The sequence below is a fragment of the Chaetodon auriga genome, chromosome 5 (assembly GCF_051107435.1).
Source record: "Chaetodon auriga isolate fChaAug3 chromosome 5, fChaAug3.hap1, whole genome shotgun sequence".
NCBI lineage: Eukaryota > Metazoa > Chordata > Actinopteri > Chaetodontiformes > Chaetodontidae > Chaetodon > Chaetodon auriga.
In genome coordinates, this window is record NC_135078.1 from 28,151,948 (window position 1) to 28,167,729 (window position 15,782).

General features: G+C 46.6%; 1 protein-coding gene across 1 annotated transcript; it reads left to right on the plus strand.

Annotated features, from left to right (window-relative positions):
- Positions 1–324: 324 nt before the first annotated feature.
- LOC143320785 (TBC1 domain family member 10A-like) lies at positions 325–10,024 on the plus strand. The gene is made up of 9 exons (XM_076730727.1): positions 325–1,047; positions 2,515–2,614; positions 4,163–4,270; positions 4,555–4,661; positions 4,769–4,883; positions 5,508–5,573; positions 6,087–6,276; positions 6,367–6,521; positions 7,583–10,024. Exons 1-9 carry the CDS (start codon positions 866–868, stop codon positions 8,087–8,089), a joined length of 1,530 nt encoding a protein of 509 aa, XP_076586842.1. The 5' UTR covers positions 325–865; the 3' UTR covers positions 8,090–10,024.
- The last annotated feature ends 5,758 nt before the right edge of the window (positions 10,025–15,782 follow it).

The window sequence follows — 15,782 nt, forward strand, 5'->3', positions numbered from 1 at the left end:
ACATAATATACTTTACATCTTAATTATATTTTTGTATTAACAACCTGGAAAAGTAATTAGAAACTAAAGCTTTAAAATAAATGTAGTGGAGTAAGAAGTACCTCAACACTGCACAGAAGTACAATACTTGAGTAAATGTACTTTCCACCGCTGAAACACAGCGGTGAATAGTAAGTCTAGACTAAATTGGAGGTTTACTTGCTCTGAAGGAGATAATTCAGATGAACTGCAGCGCAGGCGAGACAAAGTGCAAGAGGTGCATTTTTCCCGGACGAGGTTTACTTTGTAACGGTAGTTCCCGGCGCGGCCGCTAGGCGTAACCGTAACACTGAGACGGTAAAAGCAGCCCAGGACGGCGGACTGGTCGAGGCGAAATCTGCCCAGCACACTCTGGATGACAGGGCAGCGAACCGAGACGCCGTAAGCGGAGGACATGATTAACTAGTCTGCTAACCAGCTAACATAGTTAATGATTAACTATGAAAAACAAGCGGACAGTGTAGCGTTAGTTTGCTGAAGTTTGGCTCTGTTTAGAAACTGTTTTGCACAGTGTTGGCACGAGCAGTTAAGCTAACTTTACGTTAGCGACCACCTTTAGCTAGCTAATGTTAAATCCGAATAAGCGCTCAAGTTAACCTAGCTAGCTAACGCGCAACCTATTTGATGTGGGCTGACAGTCGAAGCGTAACCTTAGATTAGTTTTTCAGAGATAGCTGCAGTTGGAAAGTTTAAGTCAAGTCGAGAAATCATGGCGTCGATGCTGTTTGGTTCGACAACATATGCAGCGGAGCAGTTTTGACTTTGGGCTGTCAACAAGCTCGCTGACGTTAGCTATCCTGGATAGCCAGCTAGCTTTTTCGCTACTATGGCCAAAATAGAGAACGGCCGTCAATCGGTGGATACGCGGAGCATCCGGACGATTAACAGCAGTCACATTGACGATGAAAGCTCTTTGGGATCCGACTCCGAGATCAACGGCTTCACCAGCGACAGACAAACCGATAAATATGGATTTATTGGTGGGGCGCAGCAGTACACGGAGGAGTCGTAAGTTTGGTTCAACTCTACAGTGATTCATTGCTTTTGACTTCATCTGTGTGGTCCTGCCTGTGTCCCCTCAGCTCGAAAAATATCAAGCGGTACTGTTTTTGAGTCCACAGCAGCCAAAATTGGGAGCTGGTTTCCAGTTAAGCTGTTAATCTAGTTATGATGACATGTCACAAGTCTTGTTTGTGTTGTTGTCCTGGTGCCTGAGCACAACAGAGCTCCCAACCAGCTGCGTGGCACAGTGCGTTGTTTGTGCCCGGAGTTTGCCTCACACACTGGGCATGGCAGATAGAAACGATCGATGTAAGCAGATTAAGATGGATTAATAACATTAGCAGCATTTTCCTTCATTCGGTCATGTAAAGCATTTTCTCATGTTCACTGTAAAGTACTTAGAGTCCAGTTGTTTCGTGGGAACAGCTGAGAAAGCAATGCACACAGTCTCATTTGTCAACGTTTTCATTTGAATTAATTTATTCATAGCCTTTGAGGCAACTTTCAGTGTTTTCTGTAAGAAGGCCTCTTTCTTCCCCTTTTTACTGCGGGCCTGGAGCCCACATTACAGCTCTGAAATAGTGGAAGGAGTGAGTGAAAGTTGTGCCAAGCTCTGGCTGGCCAGGAGCTTCCTGTTTTGTGGAGTCCTGGCAGACTTGGAGCCACAGTTCTGGTGCCCCGTTACTTCAGGGCCTCTTTTGGCTCACGGTTTTATAGGTGGTCACAAACCCAGGTTATAACTTACACTGTGATTGGAAGCAACTCATGGTTGCTTCAGGTCTTCAGAAGCTGAGGCTGGGGTGTGACATTGTTGTACTGATCCCCAACTTATAGCTTACAACTTTTTTTAGCTGAAAGAGGGCTGTCCCAAGTTAAAAAAAAAAAAGCTCTTTGAAGACTCTTGAACCCTACAATTACAGGCTTGTGCTGATGAGATAATAACATGGCTTAGTAAAGCATCAGACCTCATTCATAATGTAGGTTAGACTTGCCCACGTTTTCTTTTCCTGCTGGAGAATATTATGTGCAGTCCCTGATTCTTCTTGCCTGTAAATGTCTTGAAGTTGAATTACATCACAGGACAGTCAAGTCCTCACTGCAGCTCTTTGAGGTTAAACCGGCTTTGCTGTTAGATAGGCGAGATCTGAGTTTTTGTCTTTTTATGGTCTCCTCAAAGTAAGGTAGAAGTTGTTTTTTTAACTCTTTGCACACTTTACAGACTGCACATGAGCGATGGCCACACACAGAGATGAACAGCCTCCCAACATGCTGCTAACAACTGGCTTTTCATGTATATCCAATGAAAGAGTTTTATTTCAGACTGACTTTATTGCAAATATCCCCACTTTTTTCATCTGCCCCAGCCCCCCCTTCAATAAGTAAGAGTATATTTAGATTTTTTTAAAGACTCATTTGGATTAATATTGATTTAAAGTACAAAATAATCACGTCTTTTCTCTGTTGTGTCTCCAGAGCTAAGGATGTGCCTCCACAGGTGCTCAGACAGAGGGAGGTGAAGTGGTTGGACATGCTCAGCCACTGGGACAAGTGGATGATCAAGAGATTCAACAAGGTCAGCACTGTGACACAGAAAAGTCAACCGGCTTGTTTGTATGTCTTCTTTGGTGTCGGACGTGTGGATGTGAATCAGAATCGTTTCGGTTTTGTTTTAAAGTTTTATGGTGGGAGTCTCAGCTTTACCGCCGTTGTCTCCAGGCAGCAGTTTTTCATTCCTGCGTAGTTTTGCACACATGATCAGACAAGGCAAATAGCATTGCTCAAGTATTTGATTGCACAAGGAAAAGACTTTTGTGGACACATTGTTTGCAGCTTCACTCGTCAAGCTGGTTCTGTGTGAAACGCTCTCAGCGATTCAGCACGGAGCTGCAACTTCACCTCGTTTCTGTGAGTCAGCAGCAGGGCAGGACACGACCCATCCCTCTATCACCCCACGCACCATGTGACAAATTGACAGTCTCAGATTCAGGGTGGAGCTTTATTGACTTCCTGTGAGACAACCGTGTAATGAAGGTGCTGTGGGTGTAAACGATAGCTGTGCTCAAACGCAAGACAGACTTTCTGAGTGAAAAGCACCACATAAGAAGAAGAAAGTCATGGAAATGAGCTGCAAGCAGCTTTCATTTGCATCTCGTGTGGAAAGGCTCAAAGGTTGAGCAGCGAAGGTCAAGGTTTCTGATCCTTTATTTGCTGCGTTGGTTCACTGTAACTTCACAGCAGACTGACTCTCCTTGAGGAAGTGTGCCAGGTTTATATCAGAAAAAACAAACAAAAGAATCTAGAAATGGTCATGCAAATCAAACCAGCACGCTGGAACACAGTGACTAACTCTGTAGTTCAGTTCAGCCAACCTGATGTGCCCTCTGACTCCATTCAGATTCAATGCCAAGCAAATATGTGGTTTTCTTGAGTATGTTTTTGGTACCTTACCTTAGCTGTGAGGCCTCTCCAGGGTAAAGTTCTTATTGGGGACAGAAAAAAGGGATGCTGTGTAACCTGTGGTGTGTTATTTGCTGATCGTAATCATTTTTGGCCAATGCATTATAGTGAAATAAGACTCAAACAAAGAACACATGACTACATGAGTTTGTAGTGAAATGCACAATTGAGGCTTTAGGAGGAGCATCTCAAGTGACTGTTAATATTCCAATGTTCTTGGCGTGTCACAGATTATAATTATTTCTGCTAATTATCTTTAACAGGCGTTTTTCACAGCAGACATTTTGACTGTGAATCTGTGATTTTTCTACTGTTACATGTCAAGAACCAGCAAATTCTGCAAACTGATGGTCAATTGTACTAACTTCATTCATAATAAAGTAAGTACAAGTGGATGTTTTTGGGGTTTTTTGGTGTTTTATCATCCAACACATTCTATAAGGCATTCTACAAGGACTTTGCAGGCCTGTAGAAAACAATAAGATGGTTTGAACACAGAGCTGCGTTTTGCATGTTTTCAAGAAAAGGAACCAAAACCAATTGACAGGTCCACTGCTTTCACCACTGACTACACACACTTGTCTTCTTGGCTTGTGGCGAGTCATCGTCACTCGTTTCCTTTGTCCTTCTTCGTTTGGTGAAACGTCATTCCTCTGTGCCGCAGGTGAGGCTGCGGTGCCAGAAAGGAATCCCTCCTGCCCTCCGAGGCCGTGCGTGGCTCTATCTGTCAGGGGGGAAGATGAAGAAAGAGCAGAACCAAGGAAAGTTTCAGGTCAGAGAGGTGTCTCTCTCACTTCCTCCTCACTGCTTCTTTTATGTTTCTTTTGAAATTGGTACTGAAACTGTGGCCATGCCACAAGCGTCACTTCCCTGGATGGGAGCCCTGATGTTTCTTCACAGGCCTGGAGCCATTTCCTTTTTAGTTCACAAAGTTCAAAATGTAAAATGAAGAGCTAATAATAAGCTTTCATTATTATTCAGGGTAGTGATGTACAGATGTTTGAAATGTCATTGGCCTCGGTGACCTCTCACAGTCTCCTCCATGTGCTCTGTCAGGAGCTGGACAGCCAGCCTGGAGACCCCAAATGGCTGGATGTGATTGAGAAAGACCTCCATCGACAGTTTCCTTTCCATGAGATGTTTGTGTCGCGGGGAGGACACGGGTAGGCTGTCTGACACCATGTGACCTTACAAAGTCACGGTCGAACAGGTCTGTGTCATCAGTCTGAGTTCGACGGTCTGACCGTGTCGGTGCTCTGACCCTCCACAGGCAGCAGGACCTGCTCCGTGTTCTGAAGGCCTACACTCTGTACAGACCAGAGGAGGGATACTGCCAGGCTCAGGCTCCCATTGCTGCTGTGTTGCTCATGCACATGCCTGCTGAGGTACGCCCCCTATTTTTAAGCTTCACAGAGACAGTAAAGATGATGTCATCTGCAGTTAAATCCTGGAGCTGCTCCAGAGACTCAATAATAATCAGCTTTTAGTACGACAGACGCCACAGTGACTTTTTTGGGGTGTAGATGCAGATTTTCTCATTAGTATCATAATCCATTATTAATTCCAGTAAAACCCTTTGAACACATGGAGGCAATCACTAACTGTGTGTTGATGTATAATTTCCAAGAAGTGTCATCTGATGATGATGATAATGATGATGATTATGATGACGATGATCAGCTCAAGTCTTAATACTTGTTTCAGTTCAGCATTTCCAGCTCAGTTGTTTGGCTCGTAAATATCATGTACTGATCTCTGATCTGCTCTTCACTTTGATGTGAGACTTCTGAGTAACGTGAGAGAAGAGAATTCAGTTTATTGTGCTGAAAAAAGGAAAATTATAGGACATGTTGATGTTCTTTGAAGCCTTGTTAGTCAGACGGTTTAAGAAAACAAGAGGCTGGATTTGAGCTTTTCCTTTTATTATCAGAGTCAGGTCTGGTCTTAACCTGCCTTCCATGTGAACGGTTCCACCTCCTCTCTGACATCATTTGTGTGTCTTTCCACAGGATGCTTTCTGGGGGCTGGTCCAGATTTGTGAGAAGTACCTTCCTGGGTACTACAGTCCCGGCCTGGTAAGACGTAGACACGTGCAGACACGCATGCTGACATCACCAGGTGCTGGAAATGCAGAGACAGTATTATTATTATCATGTGACTTTCCCATCACAAGAACTGTAATCCAGATAAAGTGGCCGTGCTTTCTCTGTGAGTACAGTAACACTGGAATGCATTGTTGTTGCTGCAGAATGGACAGAGTGACGCAGTGACTTACAGATGAAAACGGTGGGGTGTGTCGGTCTTGTCACACCATAAATTCTCGTTGGATTTCTTGCTCAACAACACGAGTAAACAATCTCATATAATGAATTTTTCCTGGTGGTTCGACTTTGTTGATATAATTCATTTTAAATGCAAAAATAAAACTTGTTTCCTCATGAAAGCAGCAAACAACACTATGATGCATTCAGGCCGGTTTGTTTTCAAAGGATGAACGTCTCCATGCGGATCAGGTCTCAGCCCGACAAAGCAGAGCACAATGGCCTTTGTTTTCTCCGTTAATGCTTTCCCACCTGCGTCTCTTTCAGGAAGCTATACAGCTAGATGGAGAGATCCTGTTCGCTCTGCTGCGACGTGTCTCCCCGCTAGCCTTCCGCCATCTGGAGAAACACAAGATCGACCCCATCCTCTACATGACTGAGTGGTTCATGTGTGCCTTCTCCAGGACGCTGCCCTGGGCCTCCGTGCTGCGGGTCTGGGACATGTTCCTCTGTGACGGTAACGATGGCTCGTACACTGGAGTTGCAGTGGTGCCAGATGTTGTAGACAAGCAGTCAACCAATCACCTGGCTCTTCTCCCTCCTTCAGGAGTGAAGATAATTTTCCGCGTGGGTTTGGTGCTGCTGAAGTGCATGCTGGGCACCCGGGAGAAGCTGAAGGCCTGCCAGGGCCAGTATGAAACCATGGAGCTCCTCAGGGCCATCGAGCCTCGATACATGCAGGAGGGCTTCCTCGTCCGAGAGGTAACTGCAGAGCTGCAGCGACACGGCGTAGTGACCGAGACGATGCTTTAACCTGAATGTGTTCCAAGTCACTCGTTCACAAGCGTTCACGTCACGGTCTGCGCGTGAAATTCTCCACCAGCTACAGGAGCCGTTAATTTAATCAGAAAACTGAAAGATTTCTGTCACGCAGGGGCTGAGCTGTTCTAAACACTTCAAATATTTTCCTATTTCATCCTCACAATGTGTTTCCTTATCAAAGGCTGGAATGCCAGTTAATGAAAACTGAAAGCCAAATTCTTCAGCTGAAGGTTTTCATTAACACACGTTAAAGTGTGTTATGTATGTAGTTGTTTTGTTGAGTGTTTGTTCACTCATATAAGCAGCTTGAATAAACCTTAAGGAGGCAGTGCAGATCGTATAGTTCGTGTTGTCATCCGAGTTAAAAAAATCAAACATTAATATCAGATTTTTGGGGTTGTGGATGATATTTTCTTTACATATTCCTGCCTTTGTTTACGTCTCCCTGCGCAGCCCGTCCAATCACAGCCACAGACACTGTGTCCTGTGGGATGCATTTGAGTGGAAACCAGCAGCTACAAATAGTCGATCCAGAAAAAGTTAAGGTGTATTTTTATGTCTCTGAATGAACACGAACAGCTTTACATACAGCAGGCTGAGATGTACAGAAACATATATTCAGTTTGCTGGAGTCATTTCACTCTGGCATGACCCTGTAATGACGTAGTGGAGTGTTGTCGCTCATGAACGGCGAGTGTTCAGCTATGCGGCCGAGGAAACGGCAGACAGAGAGTCTGAGGATGGAGCCGATAAAGAGACCGGCGTGCTGGCTGCTCAGTGTCTGCTTCCTCTGCCAAGCTTTGTGTGAGTCTCTGTCCAGGCTAACAATGCCACCTCTTATATGAAGGGTGGTCTTGACCGTGGGTGACTATGCTTCCACGCCAGCCCCGAGGCTCTTTGGCATTTACTCGGTTCACAGTTCAGCTTTTTAACACAGTTGCCAGACGTGGAAAGAACACCCTGTTCTTTGACCTCTTGACCTGTGTCTCCTCCTGTTGTAGATTCTGGAGGTGCCAGTAACAGCGCGAGAAGTGGAACGGGAGCATCACACCCAGCTGAAGCGCTGGAGGAAGAACCGCGGAGAGCTGAACTTCAAATCACCCCCGAGGATGCACGGCGCCCGGGTCATCATGTTGGCGGAGCCGCCGAGGCGCCAGGACCTGCAGCAGAACCCCACCATTCTGCTCGAGACGGCCACCCCGCAGCTGAAGAAGGGCAAGGAGGAGAAGAAAAGCAGGATGAAGAGGAGCATGAAGAAGTCCAAGCCCATCGAGGAGATCCCAAACCCTTACTCTCTTCCCAGTGACCCTCCTCCGCCGCCACCGCCCTCAGAGCCACCAGCGCCGCCTCCAGTCAGCAGCGAGAGCCCGGGGACTGTGCCACAGACTGAAACAGACTCGCCTCACCAGCAGCGGGCGCTTCCGCCGGACCTCCCCCCCGCCAAAGAGTCTCCTCTTCAGAGATCCACACAAAGCCTTAGCAGCACAGACCAGGACACATACCTGTAGCTCTGCAGCAGTCAGTATGAGTGAGTGAGTGAGTGAGTGTGTGTGTGTGTGTGTGTGTGTGTGTGTGTGTGTGTGTGTGTGTGGACGAAGCACCAGCACCCTTCAGCCAACAACCAGCCAGCCTTGCCAAGGTCTCTGATTGACCAGCATCACTATTATTCCCGTGTTGGACTGTCTTGTATTCATTTATTCATGTTAGACACCATTTTGCCTTTGATGATACTGGTATACTTGTACACTAAGGGACCTTTTGCTGAGTGTAAACTACTTAGATGCTGATGCCATTCCTCCACATGAAGCTAACGTTACCTCCTCTTAGTATTCCAGGGAGACATGTTACTGAGTTATTGGGAGCAAAGTTTCTTCAGAGCAGTTTCATTTTAATGTTTAAATGGGGCTCAAAGAACAGTGAGGTGCCACAGCTTACGCAGTTTTTCTATACATTTCCACTCAAATTCAACACTATTAAGAGCGTTAGTAATGCTTTGCAGCAGTGGACGTAAACTCATACACGTTCATGACGTCTTAAGCCGTTCTGCTGCATTAGAGGGTTCGTCCACTAGAGGGCAGCCTTGCATTCCTGTTACATTCCCTGTTAGTAAAGCTGTTGGCAGCAGGGATGGGATTCCTTTAAGGATCCACAAAGTTTGGGAGGTCTGTTATTCTAACATTGAGCTTACGTCTTTTATTAACGTCTTCCTGAACAGATGAAACTGAGTCACACCACATTGTGTCCATGCAGGTCTTTTCTTCACTGCACTATTTATTTAAGAGCTCAAACATGGAATCTGTTGCTTGTGCATGTCACACTACTGCACAATGTTCACATTATTTCAGCGTCAGTTGGACTGATGTGGTGTTACTCTGCATAACCTCCGATATTCACCGTGCCAGACGCTTCCTGCCACTTTAGAGCAGCGGTGCTCCTGCGGCCGCAGAGAGGAGAACACTGGACGCTCCTCGCTGTGTCACACATTCCTGCCTTGTTACGAGCTCGTCGGTCTGACAGCTGTCTCTTCCTGTGACGTCTTGGACGGCGAGCGAGTGCAGATCACCTGATGGTGCTGACCTCTTGGCGTTGCTCAAACATCCCGTTGGAGCCGAGAAGATCTCACGTGTGGTCTGTTTGTAAACATTTTTGCTAGAATTTCCAAAGCAGAGACTTGTTTTTGAGCTTTGCCCTGCGACCGCTACCTGTGAGCAGGCGAATTCACTCAGTGCAGTCAAGAGGGATCATGTGAACATTTTTGGGGATATTTGTAGCATTGCTCTCGAACAGCTGGCTCTTTTCTCTGGGAAATGTGGAGCCGTGCAGAGGCTGTGAGCCGTTTTTCAAAACCATATCGGACAATCTTTTTCTGTGACTGTTTTCTAACTTTCATCACCGTGATAAAACGTAAAGGGAGTTCAGACGAGCATAAGCACACGTGTGTTTAATGTGTTTGTGTACGTGATTAATATAAAAAAAGTTCCTGCTAAAGATGCATGTTTGGTCAGATATTAAACGCGATGGGCTTTGAAAGGATAACACATCCTGCAGCAGTCACTTGCCTTAATGCGTTCGTTTTTAGTTGCTTCTATTTACACACCTCACATTTCATTGAAGCTATATTTTAATTTAATGCTCATTGTGTAGATACGACGTGAAATAACAATTTGTTTTGTCTACTTCTCAATCTACAATGCTGTATTTGACGGGGCAGTGACAGAAACAGCATCTCTGGATCGTTTGACGTGTAGGACAGCATGTTCAAACCCACACTGGTAACACTAGAGAGAAAAGGCTCAAATTTGGGGTTAACCTGTTTTTCTTCCTGTGAAGACGGGTTGGTGTTGTGCCATCCACATTAGGCTCATAAAAGAGATGTTTGACAAACATGGCGGTATGCATCATCATGAGTTTAAATCTTCCAAATAAATCTTTGTTTAAAGCTGACTTCAATATTCTCTGTCATGTTTATTGATCACCATAATCAGGGTGAACGTGCCGTGTGTGTAATTTCCTCTTTTCGCCACTAGATGGAGCTCTGGAGTCATCACTTTGAGATGAAGCGGCAGCCTGGAGCGTCCAGAGGAAGGTACATTAAGAGGTGTTCATTTCCATTTTACTGCACGTTTTTAATAATGTTTCACCTCCCGGCACGTGTCCACAGCTAAAACAAGCTACAGCTCAGCTCCTGAACAGGATTAGAGAAATGCATTCAACCAATCAACCAACCTGCAAACAGGTTAAATTAAGATATTTATGAGAATCAATCAGAAATCATTATGAGGGTGTGACATGGCTTAAAGGTACAGCTACACTTATTTGTCGTCTTGCAGAGTCTTAAACTTCAAAAAAAAATTACCCTAAATGTGTAGCTGCATGAAGCCAGCAGCCGGTTAGCTTAACTAAACACATGACTGGGACCAGCTAGCCCGCCTCACTCCAGGTGTAACACCATTGAGGAGCTTCCTGTGATTAAAGTTCATCAGTGTCCTTATTGTCTGCACCGTCAGGCAGGACGATGCGGCTCGGTCTTATCAAACGGGAGTCTTCGGTCTGGAGTGTGTCTGTGTGGACATTCTGCGAATGAAAAAAAGATTGAGAGTGTGTCCATTCATGACACAAATATTTGACCTTTCTCCTCAGCATGAACCACTTCCCCCCCACCAGGTCATCCCTGCTCTCGCTGCTCGTTCAGCCTAATAACAGTTTGCTGTTCTTCTCTTAATTCACTGTTTGAACTGCCGATGCCTCGTTCCTCCACCTTGAGGTGTGGGATATTGGAGAGTTTTGCCTCGGGCTTCGGAGGGTTCCCTGCAAATTGCTACCTTGATGACCTCAGAAAGCCTGCCGAGTCATTTCTAATCGTCCAGCAAGGCGTGAGCTGCAGCTGTTGACCTCCGGTCATCAGCGGCTCAGAGTGGAGATTCAAAGTGAAGGCAGCAAGCTGCACATGATTTGGGATTTTCCTTGTCTTTGTAGTTACCATTTGATAGGTTGGCTACGTGTGGATCAGATTAATAACTGGCTTGAAAGGAAGTACCTGTCCATAGCTATTAACCACGCTTCCACTGTGTCATTCCACCGAGGCCATTATGGGCCATTGCGGGGTCTGTTGATGTTTGCCCTCATGAGGCACAGCAACAGTTAACGGTCGAGGTCCCTGAGGAATGCATGCACCGTCACGCTTTCCCTCTTTGCATCGGACACCTGGCCCTCTTTCAGTGCCACCGTTCCATTTACATCTCAAAGGGGGACGACCAAGAAGGCTCTCTCTGTGCTCCCTTCCTTACTCCAGAAATGATCTGATTTATCTCTTCATCAACGGAAATATATGCCTTTAGAGGGCCATCCCGCCTCTCTCGTCCCCAGCGAGTAGAGACGGGAGAGGGAGCAGTAAAAAGAGAGACTTGTGATCCTTCGTGTGATCCCATACCCAACGGACCCCTGTCACAGTGCTTGATTCATGTGATGCGGGTGACTTTCTCTCTGCTCCCAGGCTCAATGTGTTAAGGCGTGGGGGGGTGGGGATGGCATAACGCAAAGCAAAGGCGCCTGTGTTCCTGAGGTATCCGATTCCCACGTTTGATGGAGCATGACAGGTTGGCTCAGGTCAAATTAAAAGGCCGCAGTAACAAATATGAGGGCAGACATTGTGATGGTCTGTGCAGGTGAACTCTCCGCGGCAGCGGGAATAAAAGGTTATTTATTGCACTGAGGGAAAACATTAGTCTTTGTGGCACTAAGAGGGGGGGATCCCTGTGCGAGGGCCGGGTGGATAATTGAATCATCCCCGTGTTGTTCTTTCAGTTCGGACCTCTTATGTTCGTCTGCCGAAGGGAAAGCTCTCACTTTGATTCCCTCTGTGAGCGTTATGGATGACTGTCTTATTTTCCACATCAGACCTTTGAACCAATCATAACTGCTCTTTATCTCTGCAGCATGTGCGTCGTGAATGCTGACGGTGGCCCTGCAGGTTTCTTCTTCAATAGAAACACAACTTCCAGACGTAGTTGGTGAATATTCTCCATCCTCCGGCTGCTGTCAGCTACGTCTGACCACCAGAAGCAAAGCCTGCAGTTCAATAATATTCTAAATGACTGGCAGTGTTTAGAGTCTGGAGCAGCGCCCGCAGGCTCAGCTACTCCGTCATGTCATTACGAGACTCTGTGTACCTTGGAAATGTAGTTTTGGCACCTCTGCTGTTTCCACTGTATAACTCTGCTTCCATTTATGGTCTACAAATGGCTCTATAAACGGTTAATACTTAGCTGGTAAATTCAACAGAGAATAACAACCAAAGGTTCTCATGGGTGCATTTAGCAAAGTGCTTTAAATGTCATCGCAGTTCTTATTCCAGCTACTCCCAGCGGACGCACCGCCCCGCATTAGAGACCGTACCAAAACCGTTGCAGTTGGGAGGGGGCCTCAGCTTAGGTCTGACCCTCCTCGGGGTTATTAATGTTCGCTTTGGACCCTCCCTTTAAAAATGCAAAACCTAACTAATTTCTCAACCCTGATTTTAAGATTAATACATTAACGACTGCGTTAATCATCTTTGCAGAGCTCCTTTTGTTTGCTCGATCACTATATTTAAACCAAGAGCTGCTAAATGAACACTTCTTATCGCTTCAGCTCTGTAAAACTTTCACCTCGGCCTGCAGTAGACGTTGGCTTGGACTGATAATGCTTTATATTACAGGTGAACACTATGATATGCTTGATTTTACCACTTTTAATTAAGATTTGCTTCCACTGGTTCTACTAGCACCTAGAAGATGAAGCCTGGTTCAGAGGCATGATTGTTGTCGTCTGCATGTAGCAGAGCACACCTCTCTGATCCATGGCGCACACAAAAGGCATGTTTTCACGGAGCTATTCTGATGTATTTGTTCAATGTTCTTTCACAGTATGTCTCACAAGGAAACCATTAAATAAAACACCAATCTGGGGCATGGAGAAGTTAAAAACCCTCCTGCCCTCCCAAGAATGTTAGACCATCTTCCATTCGGCAAAAACTAAAAATACCTCCCCAAACAGTCCCTCAGCAGATGTTTAAAAGAGTAAAAAACCACAGCGTTTAGTGGTTTGAGGGGTTTCAAATCACATGAAGCAACAAGGCTGTCTCTGTCAGTGAGCCTCAGACGTTCGGGTGGATGGTGAAAAGGTAAGTGAGGCGTAGTAATTGCTTCTGCTAATCACCTGCTGCTACGCCCACAGGATATTTTAGCTCCAAACGACGGTGTGGGGGGGTTATGTGGGGGTAAGTGCTGCACACCTGCGTGGCCGTCGGACTCCTTGAGGAGTTTTAGGCGTTTCATTTAATCTCCATCAGTTGCCCCCCCCCCCGCGCCCATCCTCCTGACCTCGTGACCCTCTACAGCCCGTGCTCAGTAGTGCCAGAGGCTTGCACAATTACAGCTGTGAGGACTTGTCAAGTAAATGAAGCATAAGCAGCATTTTTCCCGACACTGGTGACGACTGTTGACTTGACTTGGTCTTCGCTCCCTGTTGGTGGTAATTAAACTTGTCACAACTGTTTTTTCATTTCCTCGTGTTCTCTCTTTGTGTTTTGTCCACAGTGAGGCCGGTGAAAGAGCCCCGCTCACAGCCTGCTCCTCGCCGTCTCCTCTTACCTCTCCCGTCCTCTGATAATCTCAAATTAAAGGTCCAGGTAGGGAATTCGCTGTCAAACGGCTCTCTGGGTGTTTGTTTACTTGTGCGGGTCCCTGCGGAGGCTCCTGGCTGGTGGGTGATGAGTTACAGACACAGATGGTGGGCATCAGCAGGCAGGCTGGGGGCAGATTAGCAGGCAGCCCCGTCCCACCCCGCTCCCACTCCCACTGAGCCCCAGAGGAGTGCCTGTCTGTAACTCTACTCGCTTTGGCAAGCCTCATGTGTTGATGGAGGCTGACCACGGGCTTATCTCGTCTCATTCCAGCATCAGTAGGCCTAGCAGGCTCTGGGCTTCCAGGGAGAGGGGGCGGGCGTGTGGGGGGGGCGTCTGGTGGGATGTCTGTGTGAAAACAGCCTTGTTTTGAAAAGGTAATCTGTTGCCTTTAAGCAGCACAGATTCTGTAATTAGAAGAAACTTTACACCACTAAATGAAGCCTTATCTAAGTGCATGCTCATTTGCACTTTTATAGCGCGGCGTCAAGCTGTTGAACCTCCTTTTTTCATTAACTGCTGAGCCTTTGTGACTTTTCTGATTCATAATCAAAGGTCTGTAGCCCTCTGTGTGCTCATGTGTGGGATGGCAGCTGCCACATGTGCCACCTCCATGGGGAAGTGTTGGTAATCCCCTCTTCCGCTGGGTGAAAAATGCCGACAGTGCAGATTTTGCCATGATGCCATATGCATGTCGCACTGGACAGGAAGCGCAGTTCAAACAGTCCAGGTCAAAGTTCAGCCAGATGCAGTGTAGAGGGTGCAGGAGGGGGGAGACTGGGCAGCCTGTAGGTTAGTGTTCGGGGCCTGTTTATTTTATAAACAGTGGGACCAGATTAGTATTGGAGCCAGGCTCCCTCAGCCATATGGGGAGGATGTCCTCTGTGTTAGGAGGCTCTTAACAAACCATTGTGTTCATGGCTGCAGACACACAGTCACTGGCATCATTTCTGGTCACCATCAATGATGAGATGATGTTGTTGCCAATACATGTGTGGACCCAAGGATGCACGGTCTGCTCCGCTTCCATTCTGGGCATAATGGAGCATTGAATGATTGTGTTGTTAGCGGCTCACAAGTTTTGAGTCATTAGGGGTGTTGGCACATGCAGCCCCTCGTCACCGCTTAGCTGGGAGGTAAAAACAGGAAATGGATGGAGCCCCCCCAACCTCAGCGCCAGTCTAATGAATCCTGCTTGAAGACGTCTGTGTGTGGCTCATCTCCTGAAGACTCTCAGCCCCTTCCTGCCATTGTTTGGGCGTTTTGTGAGATGCAGTAGCAGTAAAGTCTCTTTGATGACTCCTACTGTCATCGCTCGGCTGACTGATGGGGCTCTGATCTGACTGATGGGTCTGTCACAGCCCTCAAGGATTCACTCAAACACACTGTTTGATGGTTTAAATGCTCTCATCCGAAGCACCTTACTGCACCATGAATACACACATTGTACCCAAAACCTTTTGATTTGTGCATCCATCTCATCCACCCACACAGCACCACTGCCTTCCAATTAAAATCCAGGTCATGAAGGATATGAGGAATAAAACATGATGTAAAGGTCTCTAACAAAAATCTGAGCTGCTATCATGACTCTGAATTCCCACTGCCTTTCTTTCTCAGTTAATGAGTCAGTAACCAGCCGGGACCGATGCTGCATGTACAGAAATGTTGTAGCTGTGAAGTATTGAAGCCACTCTTCTCCTAAATCAGACAGCACAGATTCTCAGGTTGGAGCCAAAGATGCCCCCTCACAGCTCGTGTGTTATATAGACCAGATGAGCAGAAGCCTGAGCGTAACAGAGCAGGAAACAATAAACTTAACCAGTAATTTTAATGTCCAGCTATGTACATGGGGCCCCTCTGAAAGAACCCGCCTTGGAGTCGCGTACAGTGCTTGAGCAGGGTAGATATACAGTGCGCACCGAGGAACACAAAGTAGGTTTGTTTCCCATGGAAGGAGCTCCAGTTTGGCTCCTGTGTTATTTACAGTGAGCTGCGGGGATGAAACAGCAGCTCATGTATCAGCACAGAGGGTGTTG